Here is a 16,166-nt window from a genome sequence, read left to right as displayed (position 1 = left end):
TGGGTGGGCACTGGGTAGGTAATAGATTATAAAGTTTATTATATTACTATAGGTATTGTGTTGTATAGTATAGTAGGTAGGTAGATAATAAGATTTTATAATATAACCGCATAAATGACATATGACGACATACACACATCCATCACACATCACACAATCAATACCCCAGGGGCCAAGCAAGTAACCTTCCACACCTCCCTCACATCTTCACGCCCCAAACCCTCGACCGCGCCCGTCTAGCCAAAAACAAAAACCCCGCCCCAACGCACAAATCCGCCGCCGCAAAAACCTGCGCATACTCATATTTTCCCCCCATCCTCTGCACCAACACCCCTCCAATCGGCGGCCCCGTCAAAACTGCAAAACTAACCACCGTAAAAACCATTCCCATCCTCACTCCCGCTTTCCTCATATCCGTCGTAAGACTACTTAAAGTAGCTGGAAAGAGGCCTTGAATGCCCGCTGCAAAAATCCCATACATGATTGCCCATACATAGAGACCTGTTCGGGAGGAAACGGCTATCCAGGAGAAACAGAGGAGACTGTTGATGAGGGTTATAGGGAGGAGGGTGTTTAGTGGACCGAATAAGCGATCGGCGAGGTGGTTGGGGAGGATTCGTCCGATTATTCCGACGGCGTTGAGGATGATTATTATGGTTATTGATTCTGGGAGGGGGAGACCGATGATGTTTCGCGCGTAGGCGCCTAGATAGTAGAAGGCGAAGTAGAGACCCCAGAAATTCTAGTTTGTGGTGGGTTTAGTTTGTGTTTTGTTGATAGTACGTATATAGGGTATTGATAGCAATACGAATTGCTAGGTAGGTGACTTACGAAAAACATCCCAGCCGCAAATAACATGTAGGGAATATCTTTGAACGATGCATAATCTATTAATGCACCGCTCTTTCTAGGAGGAACCCGTTGTCTAATACCCAGATTACAAACTCCTAGACACACTAATTGAATAAGACCCAGAGATCTCATCGTCCATCCATATCCAATGCGCGGTAGCAACTGCTGGACCATAATAGGAAAAATGACACCACCGGTCGCGCTTCCCGCGGCGGCAATCCCAATCACCAAACTCTTCTTCGTACTAAAATACGTACTTAAGGTTGCCAGAGCCGGACAAAATAAACAGCCATTCCCGAGACCCATGCAGATTCCCTGGGCGAGAAAGACTTGCCAGTAGGTTGTGGAGATGGATGTCATGAAGATTCCTACGAGTCCGATGATGGTACCCACGAGGAATACGGAGCGGAAATATCCGGCGTCGGTGAGGCGGCCGGTGAAGGTTCCGATGAAGAAGAGGAGGAAGATTTGGATGGAGCCGATCCAGGAGATGGAGCTGGCGGGTCGTTGGAGTGTGCTTACGTAGTAGGTTTGGAAGACGCCGAAGGAGTTTATGAAGCCCCTGGTGTTTGTTAGGTGGGTTTGGGAGGTAGTGTTTGGATTTTGGGTGTGGGGGAGGGGGTTGAGGGGGTTACTAACCATGTGTTCATGATGACCAAATGGCTGAGGATCACTGGATGTTATGAAGTTAGTGATGTGCTAATGATTTCTAGCAGTGAACCAGAGTTATTTCTTTTTGGCATCTGGCCCAATCCTTTTTATATATGAATATATTTGTGTTTATTATAATTTTTTATCTTTCTTCACTTCCTTTTTCTTCTTGCATCCATATTCCCATTTGTACTTTACTTGTACTTGTACTTGCACTTACAAGTCTTTAGAAAAACACACTTAGAATATCTGAGCACTTCCACCAAAAGCCCAAAGAATCCTAGCCTAGTCTCTCATCTCTCTTCTTCCTCCTCCCCTCATCACACCACCCTCGCTTCCTCAAACACCTCTCCCTTACCCCGCACACATACAAACCCCCCCAAAAGGACCAAAGAAATCACAAAAACACACCTTGAGTCCAAGCCCTTAAACCCCCATCAGGAGGCGGTCCTAACGCCCTCCAACTCGCCGTCGTCACCTGAGTTCCATTGGTTCTTGTTCTGTGGGCTAGAGTTTCTTCAATTACTGTTTCTTTTTCTTCAATGCTGGTTGTTAGGTCTGGATATGCATATGCGTATGTGTATGCATCTGGATTGGAGGGGTTTGGAGAGATTTCGATGGTTTTGTGGTTTGAGGAGGTGGAGAGGGAGGGGGAGTGGGAGATACTGGGGGTGTTGGATGTGGATGTGGATGTGGATTTGGTAGTGGGGATAAAATTGGAGGTTTGAGTTTGGGGTTGAGGATAGGGATGGGAATTGGGATTGGAGTTGGGTGTCGACATTTTGGCTTAAACTGCCAATTGAGTCCCATGTATATAGGGCTTTTATACTTTATCCCCAATGCAAATCCAAATCCAAGTTCGGCAAGGTAGAAGAAGAGATGTAATTCTTTTTCTACACATAAACAAAATACGAAATTTCCGAAATATTCAAAATATACACAAGAACTTCAAATCCCACAACCTTCAATCAAAGATATTGTTTCATTCATTTCAAAGATTGAGGAGTCATCGATAGGTAGATGGATAAGATAAGTGAATCCTCTGCTCCGAGAAAATCTGGAAATGATAAAAGAATTGTTCGTATTGGTTTGAAAAATATATGGATGTATGGATGTATGGAAGTAGAGCTTAGAAGGTGGGGTATGCGGCTATGACTCGAACTTTGGTTTTATTTCTTTTTTGGATGATGGATGGGATGGAGAGATGGGAGTTGATATTGTTGATAATTTAATAGTTTGGGGAACTGTAAGGAGATATGTTGAGATATTGAGATATTGAGATGGTGAAAAGAGAAGTTCTGAAAAGTTTAGAGAATGAGAGATAAAATATACAAAACGAATCCAAAAGATCTACAATTCTCCCTCCATTTGATGAATAGATTCATGATTCATGAAATGGGATCTAGAACGGGAATTGAATAGAAAATTGGACCTGTTTGGTTGTCGTTGGAGGAGAAGCTTATTCCCGGTGCAGTGCTGATTCGGATGTTGGGGCCGAGGGTGGGGTGTTGGGTTCGATATGAGGGGTTTAGTGAGGGGATGTTGAGGGACTGGGGTTTGGATGTTGTTTAGGTTGAGGATATATATATAAAATAGCGATTTTCAACAGCTTGTTAGTAGTAAAGGATAGAATAGGCATGGTAATATATATACATGTGTGTGTGTACTTGAAGGAGAGTCGAGGAGGAGTTCGAAAGGAGAGATATGGCGAGTCTAATATCCAATATGGATATTCAGACTTTTGTCCATCTATTGTATCAAGACAAGATTTTCTAGATTTACTCGAGTCAGGTTATATATCCGGTAAATATGTGTACTTAATTGGTGCTGCATATTATGAAAATCATGTACAAAATATAGCAAAGAATGAATGATATAAGAAATGAGAGAGTACCTAAGTTAGATATTCCAATACTTACCTAATCATTTGATAGAAAAGAAACCTCCTTTCCTTCTACTCTCAAGTAACCTTACTACGAATTTAATGACTGATGACAACTCCTTCCCCCCATCAAAACGCGGGGTTCTAACCCCGCTATCATTCATGCCATGACATATTAGGTAAATTATAACAACATAGGTACTCCATAGTTTGTCTGGCAAAGCTGGTGGACTTTGAATACCGAATTCGATCTAATTATCAAGTATTGTATCAAATGTTGCATCAAGCAAATTAAGCAATTAATAAGTATCTAAGCTAGATACACAAAAGCAAAGCAAATCAAAACATAAACCTAAACCAAAAAAAACTCGCTGCTTTCTCTACCAGGCATAAGATAATATATCAAATCAGATGATTTAGGTGACCGCCTGGACGAGATTCGAGATTCGAGATTCCAGAATGTCAATATACCAAGATGGCAGGGTGCTGGGTAAATGATATTTACTAGGAAGAAAATAGACGGGGTTGCCGATGTCGCTAGATGAGGTCGCTAGATGAGGTGAATAAAGAGGATTAAGTGGATGAGGTGGACGCTCGGTACCGATTGTAATTCTAAATGATGAGTGGAAAAGTGATCATCATTTGATCACAAATGAATAAAAAAGGCAGGTTTGCCGAGCTACTTTTTACTCCGTAGAAATCTAGGTTCATCAAGGATTAAGGGTTATATTATACTCTCCGGGGAGTTTTCTCATCAATAAATTTTAAATACGGAGTCGTTAGTTGTTAGTTCACGCGGGAATGTCACGCGCGGAGAATAAAAAGGTTTTTATTTTTTTATATTTTGGGTTTTTTCCTTTGATAATGGGATTATCCCTTTTGTGTTTATTATCAGGGTGTTAGGTACTAGGAACGAGGTATATACAGAGTACATGTATGTATGTGTATGCGAGGAAAAGAAAAACTTTCTTACCGAGATACCGAGATAATTTCCGATAGGATTCATTATTGTCTAGAACAGTTGAAGTTGAACTAATGTGCTTGATTGAGTAGTAGGCTAGCGATTGAGAGGGCAGGATTTACTTTTAGGAACTCTTGAATGTAAGGTTACTCTTTAGATGGGTATTGGATGATGCTTTTGCTATGGATGGGATGGGATGGTATGATATGGGATGGTATTACCTAATTGGTGTGTATGGATTTGTCTTCTATTAGAGATTATTTTCTCGGAAAAGATTCCGTGGAGATGGCATTTTTGAGGGTTGGGCTACTGTTGGTGAGTAGGTGAGTGGGCGGGTGGATGGGCAGATAGGTAGGTAGGTAATTTCTCTTCATGTTCGTTTTTATAAGATGGTGAAGAAGATATGATGGAGAGCAAAGGGGACAAACTGCTGCAATGACTAGTTGTGGCTGATCATTGTGGGTAGAAGAGGGAATGAAAGTGCTTTGGTAAGAGGTGGAAATATCATTGGGGATGGGTTCGGGGAAGAGAAGAGATCATGGTATGACATGATATTGTTGAACCGAGGTTTCTTGTGAGATACAGATCCGCCATAATGCTAAGTATATCTTTGCTCATATTCAGTCTATTTAATGTCCCATCAGTCAACTCAATTCTGACTATTTAATAGTATGTAAGGATCAGAACAGTTCTACGTGCATGTACATCATGTCCGTCTACAGTCCTCCGAAAGCTACACCCTAAAACACCCATCCTCTCATCTCGTCCTAATCCCAGCTCTTCAAATAGATGCTCCGCCCTTCCTCAACCTCACCACGCTGTCATCAAATTCAAAACATAAATGTTTGACATCAACACTCCCTTCCATCTCCACCATTTCCTCCGCAGCACCCTTCTCCAGCCCTCCACGACTTAAGTTCGTTTTCACCATTTCCTTATCCAGAGGAAGTGAGCCCATCGAATGAAACTTCATTAAAGCACCTAGTTGATAACAGCGCACTGCGGTAACTAGAACTGAGAAAGTGGTACTATGAGCGACGACGTTGCTCATGAATTATAAGATGCCCAAATGACACTTATTAATTTTATAAGCTCTGTGATGCTGTAGGATAGCATAAGCTTACCGAGTTGCACTAGTGCGTGTTTGTTGATCTCCTGCAGGTTACGTCGACGAAACTTGTTTGCTGCAGGGTGGCCATTACCATCGGCGTCTGCAATAGGGCAAATGTTGACTGACCTTAACGTTGCTCATTGCCACTACTTTGATGTCAACTGTAAAATGAAAGGAATAATGAAGTTGGTCGAACCTTAATGGGTTATCGGCAGAACTCTGAAATGTTTGAAAATGACTTACGCCAATTGAGGCTGAGCATTGAAATGTGATATTTTGTTAAAGATCCTAAATTGTCTGATCCAAAGTTCCAACTGCGATACATGAAGTGAGGGTTTGGTAAGTAGCTTACTCTCAGCATTCGCTAGATAATTTTGCTGTTCAAACTATGGGCGAGTGGGACCACGTAAAGCATTGGCACGATTCCAGTAGGAAGTAATATTTTCTGTTCCATGGCCTCTAACAATAATTGTGCTCCCACAAACTATTGGTGAAATCCTCATACGTGTCGAATCCACTTCTTATTAGTATCAAACTAGACGATTCGTCAATTTGAAGTATTCCAGTATCTTCAGTAGCCTGTTCATATTGATTAATGTTACCCGTCAAGAGTGCATAGAGCAACGAACCATGCAATGTAGGAGTCATGATTGATGTAGTGACATTGGTTAGATGAGGCGACGTCAATGGCGGTAGCATCCATTATCACAAACTCAGGTCATATGGTTTGAATATTGGCGGCTGCTTGATTGCAGTTTTCGGCATTGGACTTCACCTCTTGAGCCTTGTTGCCTGGTGAGCATGGGAAGATGCGACGTGAGATCTGCACCCGTAATTTTATCTTTGATCCGGAGTGGCCCAAAAAGTTGATCAGAGAGTACGGTAGTGCCAAGGGTTCAATTGCTATAAGAAAAGTTTGAATCATTAACAAGTGCGCAAATCGAAGAAAATATATTCTAAAGAACTATTTCAATAGGCAATGAATTGACTGTTCCTACAAGCAGACCCTAGGAATTGAAGTATATAGGGCATTATTGTGTTATAAGGAAACCAGGCGGAGTAGTTGTTGAAATTCGGTTTCTGGCCCCTTTGACTCCTAACATCCCATGGTCGGACCCCAATAAATTAAAGTGGTATGATGAATTTTCGGACGGTAGAATATAAGGAATAACTCCCATGCTTTCAGCTGCACACTCTGTAAGTCGGTCCACATCTTAAAACGTTGAATAGTAGTATCTCACCGAGCTCTGGCTTATTAGCGTTGGAACTTGTGTAGGTTGGGTTTCAATAGAAAAGCATGAAATAACAGATAAAGTGACCGATGGTGTAACAGCTGTTAGAGCCATCAGCCTGATAAAAACGAGGACAGTAGTGCCGAGGTTTTCCTGAGATTTCCTACCCAGAGAACAACGCCGAGAGTATGGCGAATATGGCATGACCAAGTACTTCAAAATTGAAGATATCAGTGTATAGACCTTAATGCACGGAGCTTGCCAGGCCCGTTAGGTAAGAATGAATGCTAAGCGTAAGCTACTCTATAGCGACAGCATATAGTGAGAAAATGGCATAGGCAAACACAGTGCCGTATCTGATAACCATTGCTGACGTGATGGCGACCCGGCTGCGTTCGTATCAAGGGGAACAAAATCCAAAGCGATGCCCAATGGCGAGAGCATTCACACAAAGTAAGTACTGCCATAAAGCAGGGAGATTTCCATGCTATTTTCATATACGTACTGGCGGGAATTATGAATGTTGCGGGAATCTGATGGATGAGAAGGCATTTCAACATCAGGAGAAGAGGGTCGCCCTGAACCTTGCCTCTCGATCGTCCTTTACGATATCCCACGGATACATTCATAATCACTTCTTGAGAATGTGCTTGTGCTTTCGTGTCCTTAAATCGTTCTGGGCTGGGTATCATGACTGCTTGCCATCATGTGTTTGGTCTATACTAGCATGGATCCTACTGTGTATACAAGAGTCTGGACAGTAAAACAGAATTGAGTGACCCAGATCAAAACGACATTTTGACACTGTTCGCCAAAGAATTTTGCAATCATCAAACAAACAAGATGTTGAGTTAAGATACAAGATTGAAATAATGGCGTGGAAAAAATGATTGGACATTTTGAAGTTTCTGATTGGTAAAGACCGATTGGCAGGACTCGAAGAGCCAATTTTAGAACTTGAAATGAAGAGGAGTGACTCGATAGTTGACCACATGAGAATTCCATTTGCGATGAATCAGCCTGAAGGGAGACCTTGCCCCAAGAAAGAAGGTATTTAGGAGCATCTTTAATTACACTTGTACAACAATGTAATGTTTCGTACCTCGCAAGAATAGAGCAATAGACTGCGAATAATCTTCAACTCCCGTGGTGAAATAACTGTTTTCTAGAGGCTGTATGAGATGAAGGTCGATCCATGATGTTTTAACTCCAAAAGATTTGGGTGTTGCCAGCTATTGATTAACATATCTTGATTTTTTGTAGAAAGATCAAACCTGTATTGATAATTCAAATTTGTTAGAAGAACAATTTATATCATCACCTTCATACAATTTAGGGAACATGAATAGGAATTTGACAAACTGAACTTGGAGGATGAAAGAAAATGTAGACAAGTAGAGGCGAAGAAACTGGGGTGGAGGTTTGTAGCCTGAGGCAATAAAATGATATAATTTGTTCGCTTACTAGCGCCCACACACTTGCTTGAATTCTAACTTAACATTTTTCGAACTTCCAAAGTCTCACCAAAGACATCGACAATCACGGCACTCTTTCAACGACAAGATGCCTACCCATTTGAGCAAAACCCGCAAGCAGTACGTTTTATTCCTCGAAGTCGCAATTCCTATCGATCAAATTACACACCGATTGAGCGCGCGCGCCCAGATCAATTCCCCACGAAGTTTTTGTTGATGGTGTATTGCACGGAGGATTGGAAAGAATTGAAGCTGACAAGATTTTTCTCTGTATAGCCGCGGTCATGTTTCCGCCGGTAAAGGTCGTGTAGGAAAGCACCGCAAGCATCCAGGTGGTCGTGGTCTTGCTGGTGGTCAACATCACCACCGAACCAACATGGATAAGTACCATCCAGGTTACTTCGGAAAGGTCGGTATGCGATACTTTCACAAGCAAGGCAACCACTTCTGGAAGCCAGTTGTCAACCTTGACAAGGTACGTTTAGTCCCTGGATAATATTCTGGACATTGGGGGATCGAGTGGAAATCGGAGATGGAATCTGGCGTTAGAAGAAATTTGCTAATTCTCTTCTTCAGCTTTGGTCCCTCGTCCCAGCCGAGAAGCGTGATGAATATCTTTCCGGCTCCAAGACAGACACCGTCCCCGTCTTAGATCTCCTCCCACTCGGCTACTCAAAAGTTCTCGGCAAGGGTAGAATCCCAGAAATTCCATTGGTTGTGCGCGCAAGATGGTTCAGCAAGGAGGCAGAGAGAAAGATTACTGAGGCAGGTGGTGTTGTTGAATTGGTTGCATAAATGGGAAATTTCATAGCGAATGGATTATAGGCTTTTCTCATATACCAAGAATGGCTCTACAACGGCTATGGGAGTTCTTTATCGAAATGAAAGGAAATGAAACCATTTATTCGTTGTCTGTGAATTCAATTTCATTATGAGTACTATGTAATAGTATCTCAGGCGCTGGCATATAAGATCTTAACAACCACACAATACTAATATACACAATGAATGTTTCTACCACACTCTTTACCATACGTCACATAACGCCAAAAGCGCCAATACACCATTCATTAAGCTTGAATCATACTTAATTCATCCTCATCATAATCTTCGTCCTTGAATTCATGTCGTGTTTCTTCCAAAAGGAATGGGTGATTTAAAGCGTCTTCCGCGCTGATACGCTTGTGTGGATTGAGCTCCAAACAGCGCTCCAAGAACTCCACAGCTAACTTCTCCTCCTTAGTCAATGGCTGCTCCGCCCCGTCTGGCCCTGCATCATTCCTACATGTTGACCATAAAATAATCTTCTCGAGTGCGAATCCAGCCTGACCAATAGTAGGAATGTTTGTCTCGAATATCGTTCCATGTAGATGCGCGCAACTTTTCATTCTCTTGGCCCCGAATATGGTAGCAATCTCAATCATGGCCTCGACATCGTCCGCTGAATTGAAGAACGGGAAGCGTTTTGAAAGTATCGTCAAAAGTATGACCCCAGCAGACCAAATGTCGATTTTCGTTCTTTGCTCTTGACACTTAAAAAGCACTTCAGGAGCTCGAAATCCACGGGTCCCAGCACGATTCGCCCGCCTTGATGGTCGACTGTCATGTTTTGGATAGCCGACTGATGGCAAATTTTGAATGGCCGCGCTATGCTCCAACTTCCTCTTGCGTACGTCATAGTCTCTTGTACACAAACATGATTGGCAATCCGCTTCTTCTCGTTCTGCCAAACCAAAGTCCACAAGTACACCCCTTTTTCTATCCGGTTCGTAAAGGAAATTCGTTGGTTTGATATCTCGATGAAGAATGCCCTGAGCATGAACCGCTTTTAAAGCGGTGAAGAGTGACCGGAAGTATACCTGCATTTCTGAGACCTTCATCTTCCTAAAATATTCCCTGAAATCCGTATGCCTGAAGTATGGTAAGACAGCAACGACTTGATCTGTATGCCTGAAAGCTGTAATGAGCGGACATACAGAATCGCAGCCTCGAAGATCGTTGAGAAGTTCGAGCTCGTTGAGGATCCGGGTTGGACTGCTGGTGACATAAATCTTCTTTATAGCAACATATTTCCGCCTACGGCGCTGTTGATTGTATTCGTCTAGAACTTCTCGAATTCCACCCGTTCTCTTCTTCACAGGTGGTGACGTCCATGTTGAATGCTCTCTCTCTTCAATATCCCAATCATTATCGTAATGTTCATATAAGAGATCCTCTGCTTTGTAAACTGTAGAAAATGTCCCTGGTTCACATTAATGAGTGTATCATGATATAAAAGGGTGCTTTTATTACCTTCTCCAATGCGATTTATCAGCCGAAATCGGTCCTTTATACCCTTGAAAGTTGCTTCGAATTTCGCCATGTCCTCTGCAGTAGCAGCATCAACAACATCATCACTTTCTTCGGATTCATCCGAATACCCTTCATCTTGCACATCATCATCCTCGGCTCTGGATTCCTCATTCTCGGTACCCTCTTCCTCCATTGACTCTTCCTGTTTTATTCCGTCGTCGTGAATCTGGAAAGTGTTTTTGGCATTTCCCTGGCGCTGACGGGCTGTCGCCATTGTGTTGTATCGGAAAGGCTGAATAGGATTGTCAGTAGATGTGATTCTTATAAATAAATCACTGAATCAAAGTTGAAATCTCAATTGGATTCGCTCAATCCAATATAGTAAGTAATCTAGTGTTTGCGGTCTGTGATTTTTGGCGGGGTCTATTATTGACGCGGTCAAATCGCGGTGCAGAATCTAGGCGCTAGTCTGCAAACAGTAGAAAGTCAATAAACAACCCCAGCAATTATTTGAGTATTCGATATCACAAACTTCACTCGGACAAACAAATACAAACAACAACTATCTACTTAATATTCTCGGTTTATGTATTTGACTGCGACAATACTCTGGATTGGTCGCCATTACCGACAATATGGATACGATAGATTTTGACATCAATGATGCTCTTAAGCATTATATGAGCGACCCCGCGACTGTTGCGACACCAGAGGCAGATTCCAACCTTGTCGATTGCGAAAATGACCCCGAATCACTCACAAACGCCCTTGTCAACAGCGTATTGAATCCTATCATAGATTCAGTTGCAGAGAATCCAGATGCTATAACTAGAAGTTCCTCATTTGATTCCTTGCAATTTTTGCTAAAGTGTGTACCAATTTGTTCTCAATCTACTCAAAATTACCCCACCGAACCAGATTCTGAACTCTTCAAACTTTCTAGATCCTCTTCCGCCCTACCTACACATGCTCTAAGCAAGATATTTGATCTTATAATCTCCGGACTTTCTGCCGAAGCAGATATCATCCATAACGACCTCGAAACGGACGAACAAGAATTAGTAGCTCATCATAAACAACTATTAGAGATCTTTGGATTCCTGTTACAATGGACAATCGCAGCAGTAGAAACCAAGGCTGCCGAGAAGTCGACATCTGCCCCGGCAGCTCGTGGAAGAGGCAAAACCTCGAAGACCAAAACAAGTGTGAAAAATGAGAATTGGGACTCATCTGCCCAATTACAAACAGCACTTGACACTATGTGCAAGGTTTTGAAATTAAAACTTTCAAAAATATTTCTAACAACATCTGAGAGGGATACATTTATAAGCCTATTTACCAGACCTGTGTATATGGTACTAGAAAGCGAGCAAAGAGTAAAGAATACACCTATCCGGATGCATGCATTTAAAGTGCTTTGCATCGCTGTAAAGCACCACGGCCACGGTTATGGTAGGCTATCTTCTAGCTATTTAAAGTGGCACTGAACTGACAATAAAATAGCTGCACAAATATCCATTGTCCAAAATTTGACATATTTCGAACACTTGGCCGAGCCTATGGCCGAGTTTTTACACATTCTTTCAGAACAATATGATTATCCTCAATTATCGGACGAAATCATTCGAGAGCTTAGTAATAAAGAATTTAATAGCAATGATACCAAAGGACCAAAGTCAGTATCGTCGTTTATTGTCAAGCTCTCAGAGCTTGCTCCTAGGCTTGTCATCAAGCAAATGACTATGCTGGCAAAACAACTGGATAGCGAGAACTACGCAGTACGATGTGCTCTTATCGAAATTTGTGGAAATCTCGTTGCAGACTTGAGTAAACAAGAAGAACGTGGCGACAACCATAAATCGCAACTTAATGCATTTTTCGACGTCTTGGAAGAACGATTCTTGGATATCAACCCATACTGTAGATGTCGAACAATCCAAGTATACATCAAGCTCTGTGAACTCGAACAAAAGTTTCCAAAGCGTCGACAGAGAGCCGCAGAACTGGCAGCACGAAGTTTGGAGGATAAGAGCAGCAACGTCCGCCGAAATGCAGTCAAACTTTTGGGAACCTTGATCAAAACTCATCCATTTAGTCTCATGCACGGATCACAGTTAAATTTCAAAGAGTGGAATTCTCGATTGGAAGCCGTTGACGCCGAACTAAATGCACTTAAGCCCCCAGCAGAGGCGGCTGGTTTAGCTGATACTACCAGGGTGGAAGCTGATACACAACTATTAGACGATGCTACAGTTCTAGAATCGGATTCTCCGAAGAAGGCTCAAGCACCTATGAGCGACGAAGAAAAGATAGCCACAATTAAGAAAGCACAAGAAGAAGCTGCTACCTCAGAGGCAATCAATAAGTTGACTTTGACCAGGCGATACTATGTTGAAGCCCTTAAATTCATCGAAGTTTTGCATGGAGCTACGACCATCATATGCCAACTTCTTGGATCGAAGAATAAGAGCGAAGTTATTGAGGCCATGGATTATTTCGAAATTGGCGATGCTTACAACATCGAACAAAACAAACTTGGCATTAGAAGAATGTTACGTCTCATCTGGACGAAGGGCAATAGTGATGAAGGAAAGGGTGTTCAGAATCATCTTATTGATTGCTACAAGCGTCTGTTTTTTGAAGCCCCTGATACATACAGTGAAAATGACGCCGCAAACTATATTGCACGCAACATGATCAGTTTAACATTTGGAGCAACACCAGCTGAATTGACTTCTTTGGAACAACTATTAAGTACTATGATGAAGGCGAATCATATCTCGGATCTCGTCATCTCAAAGCTCTGGCAAGTCTATGGGGTCCAAAAGAGAGAAATTTCAAAAAGTCAGAGGCGAGGCTCAATCATTGTTTTAGGTATGCTTGCCACTGCAAGACCTGAAATTGTGGTTGGAGAAATGGAGACTATGTTAAGAATCGGTTTGGGTAGTCTTGGAAGATCAGATTTACAGTTGGCCAAATACACCTGCCTCGCGCTTAGACGAATTAATCCTACCGGAAGACAAGCAACAGTGCAAACTTCAAAGCTTAGCAATGACCATGCCGTTCTCGGAAAGCTAGCCGCTATAATAGAAGTGGAGTCGGATAATAAGGAGTGGTATGGAGTCGCTGAACAAGCGATTAGTGCTATCTACGCCCTTTCAAAACATCCAGACAATCTTTGCTCAGAGATTCTTCGAAGGAAGACGAAACATGTATTCCAGCGACGAGCCACGACACCGCATCAACCAAAATTGGATGAAGACAATGATACAGATATGATGGACGTAGATATGATGGATGTGGATACTGAAGAAAAAGCACCGGAAGAAGCGCAACCAACAGAGACCGAAACGCCGGCGCCACCAGAGAGCAAGCAAAAAGGCTCTCTTGCTTTATCGCAACTTCTCTTTATAGTGGGTCATGTCGCCATCAAGCAGATTGTGCATTTAGAGCTGTGCGAAATGGACTTTAAGAGGCGGAAGGCAGACGCTGAAAAGAATAAGGCAGCGGAAACACCAGACGATAAAGCTGCAAAGGAAGCTGCTGATGACTTAGATATGATAGGAGGAACGACGGAAGATGACTTTACTGATGCCATGTCGCATATCAGAGAACGTGAGCTGTTATACGGACAGAATTCCCTACTGGCTAACTTTGGTCCACTTGTGGCTGAAATTTGTTCAAATAATACAACATACAAGGATCGCAATCTTCAAGCAGCTGCCACCCAATGCTTGGCAAAGCTTATGTGCGTCAGTTCTGAGTACTGCGAAACGAATCTTCCTCTTCTCATCACTATTATGGAGCGATCAAAGGATCCAATCATTCGTTCGAATGTTGTCATCGCCCTTGGCGATATGGCCGTCTGTTTCAATCATCTTATCGATGAGAACACGGATTTCCTTTACAGAAGACTGAACGACAAGGATGCTAGTGTGAAGAGGACTTGTTTGATGACTCTCACTTTCCTCATTCTTGCTGGTCAAGTGAAGGTTAAGGGTCAATTAGGAGAGATGGCTAAGTGTCTCGAAGACGATGACAAACGTATCGCGGATTTGAGCAGAATGTTCTTTACTGAATTGAGCACTAAGGATAATGCTGTTTACAATCACTTTGTTGATATGTTCAGTTTGTTGAGTGCCGAGAAGGAACTTGAAGAGGATGCTCTCAGGAGAATTATTAAATTCTTGGCTGGCTTTATTGAAAAGGTATGTTTTCCACTTTTTTGTAATCTCCTTTCAAAGGGAAATACTGACATGATATATAGGATAAGCATGCTCGTCAACTTGCCGATAAATTGGCAGCTCGTTTAGCCAGATGCGAGAGTGAGAGACAATGGAATGATGTAGCGTATGCTTTAAGCTTGTTACAACATAAGAATGAAGAAATTACCAAGTTGGTACAAGGAGGGTTTAGGGTTGTGCAGGCTAGTGCTTGAATGATGTAAAATGTTTCTGTTCGTCATGTCATAGGATTAGGGTTTTTGGTACCGGAAGGTTGATGATAATGATGATTATGGCGTTTGGATACGATCGTTCTAGCAATGATGACGGGTGTTCGGTTGGTTGGTCGGCTTATGTATTCATGTATTAATGATCTTGACGAATATGAGATTTTTACATATCTAAAGATTATCCCCATGTAAATGCAAGTTACATTTAAGTATAGATCAGAAAATGAGCTCCATCTCTATACTCATACTGATCCATAAGATCATTATATACATACAAAGCGTGTATATTATCTGAAATTTAAACAAATGGAGAATAAGACGAATCAAGAAGTAGCACCTACTAGGTAAGATTACATAACTCCTAGACTTTCAAAAACAACCCAGACTCAGATATATATATATATGATGGATAAATAATACCTGGGATGGTAAATTAAATGAACTAGCTAAGTAGTTACCTCTTATATAAACTTGTTGTAGTTAAGTAAGGTTGTTTATAGATAGGTATTTATATTTATTTATTAAATTGGTGGTTAAGAGGTAGAATTAATCTCAGGATTTATTAATTGATTAAATGGTTAGTTTTTTTGAATTAATTAGTTTTATTTCTATATTGTGGGAAAATAGATGGGGATTTTGGTTGGTAGATTATAGATGACCGGATTATTGGATTAATGGAGGTGCGATGGTTTTTTTTTGGTGGGAGGGGAAAGAGGTGAGAAGGATAGTGGGAACATGAAGGGGAGGAGGGGAGGGGAAGAAGAGAGGGGGTTGGGGAAGGGGGGAAAGGGTGAAAGGGGGTTGGAGGGATGTGTGTATATGTAGTGTCCGGGGGTATAGAGGATAAATAGTATAAAATAGTAGATATATAATACTGGTGGCATGTCTGTCCATTCTAAATGACTTACTACTTTTGAGGTGCGGTGATAAGATGAGTGGATAGTTGTTCAGGATGTGTTTTGAATATTAGACAGATAGATGAGCAGAGGAGTATCGTCTTAAGATGTTCTTGTACTTTGAGTGTTGTAGAATGGAGAGTGGTAAATTAGTTCTCCGGATTGAAAAAAGATAGGAATGCATTTTGAAAAGGGTGAGTGAAGATATCTTTTTTTTTCCCGGGCTGATTCTGTGGCCCCGAAATAGCTGTATGGTAGTTTCCTTTCCCCCTATGTTCCATTTGATCATGCGTCTATCCGGAAGTAGACCGTGTCTAAACTGTCTAATTTTAACCCAATCTAAAGTCTTTTTCTATGCTTC

The 16,166-nt window shown here is 41.9% G+C and overlaps 6 protein-coding genes across 6 annotated transcripts; 3 read left to right on the top strand and 3 right to left on the bottom strand.

Moving 5' to 3' along the window:
• Positions 1–199: 199 nt before the first annotated feature.
• SS1G_11142 (hypothetical protein) lies at positions 200–2,284 on the bottom strand (the record flags this gene model as incomplete). The annotated part of the gene is made up of 4 exons (XM_001587851.1): positions 200–742; positions 832–1,414; positions 1,492–1,525; positions 1,915–2,284. The coding sequence occupies 4 exons, from the start codon at positions 2,282–2,284 to the stop codon at positions 200–202; spliced, it is 1,530 nt and encodes a 509-aa protein (XP_001587901.1).
• A 3,559-nt stretch (positions 2,285–5,843) lies between these two features.
• SS1G_11141 (predicted protein) lies at positions 5,844–6,105 on the bottom strand (the record flags this gene model as incomplete). Its single annotated transcript, XM_001587850.1, has 2 exons — positions 5,844–5,974; positions 6,087–6,105. The coding sequence occupies 2 exons, from the start codon at positions 6,103–6,105 to the stop codon at positions 5,844–5,846; spliced, it is 150 nt and encodes a 49-aa protein (XP_001587900.1).
• Positions 6,106–7,120: 1,015 nt separating this feature from the next.
• Positions 7,121–7,320, top strand: SS1G_11140 (predicted protein; the record flags this gene model as incomplete). Its single annotated transcript, XM_001587849.1, has 2 exons — positions 7,121–7,142; positions 7,253–7,320. The coding sequence occupies 2 exons, from the start codon at positions 7,121–7,123 to the stop codon at positions 7,318–7,320; spliced, it is 90 nt and encodes a 29-aa protein (XP_001587899.1).
• Positions 7,321–8,252: 932 nt separating this feature from the next.
• On the top strand, positions 8,253–8,959 carry SS1G_11139 (60S ribosomal protein L28; the record flags this gene model as incomplete). Its single annotated transcript, XM_001587848.1, has 3 exons — positions 8,253–8,284; positions 8,441–8,639; positions 8,741–8,959. 3 exons carry the CDS (start codon positions 8,253–8,255, stop codon positions 8,957–8,959), a joined length of 450 nt encoding a protein of 149 aa, XP_001587898.1.
• Positions 8,960–9,234: 275 nt separating this feature from the next.
• Positions 9,235–10,730, bottom strand: SS1G_11138 (hypothetical protein; the record flags this gene model as incomplete). Its single annotated transcript, XM_001587847.1, has 2 exons — positions 9,235–10,391; positions 10,499–10,730. 2 exons carry the CDS (start codon positions 10,728–10,730, stop codon positions 9,235–9,237), a joined length of 1,389 nt encoding a protein of 462 aa, XP_001587897.1.
• Positions 10,731–11,091: 361 nt separating this feature from the next.
• On the top strand, positions 11,092–14,894 carry SS1G_11137 (hypothetical protein; the record flags this gene model as incomplete). Its single annotated transcript, XM_001587846.1, has 3 exons — positions 11,092–11,908; positions 11,960–14,664; positions 14,724–14,894. The coding sequence occupies 3 exons, from the start codon at positions 11,092–11,094 to the stop codon at positions 14,892–14,894; spliced, it is 3,693 nt and encodes a 1,230-aa protein (XP_001587896.1).
• Between the last annotated feature and the right edge of the window lie 1,272 nt (positions 14,895–16,166).

Source organism: Sclerotinia sclerotiorum, genomic scaffold (assembly GCF_000146945.2).
Source record: "Sclerotinia sclerotiorum 1980 UF-70 scaffold_17 genomic scaffold, whole genome shotgun sequence".
In the NCBI taxonomy this organism is placed as follows: Eukaryota; Fungi; Ascomycota; class Leotiomycetes; order Helotiales; family Sclerotiniaceae; genus Sclerotinia; species Sclerotinia sclerotiorum.
This window is presented reverse-complemented; position numbering and strand designations above follow the sequence as displayed.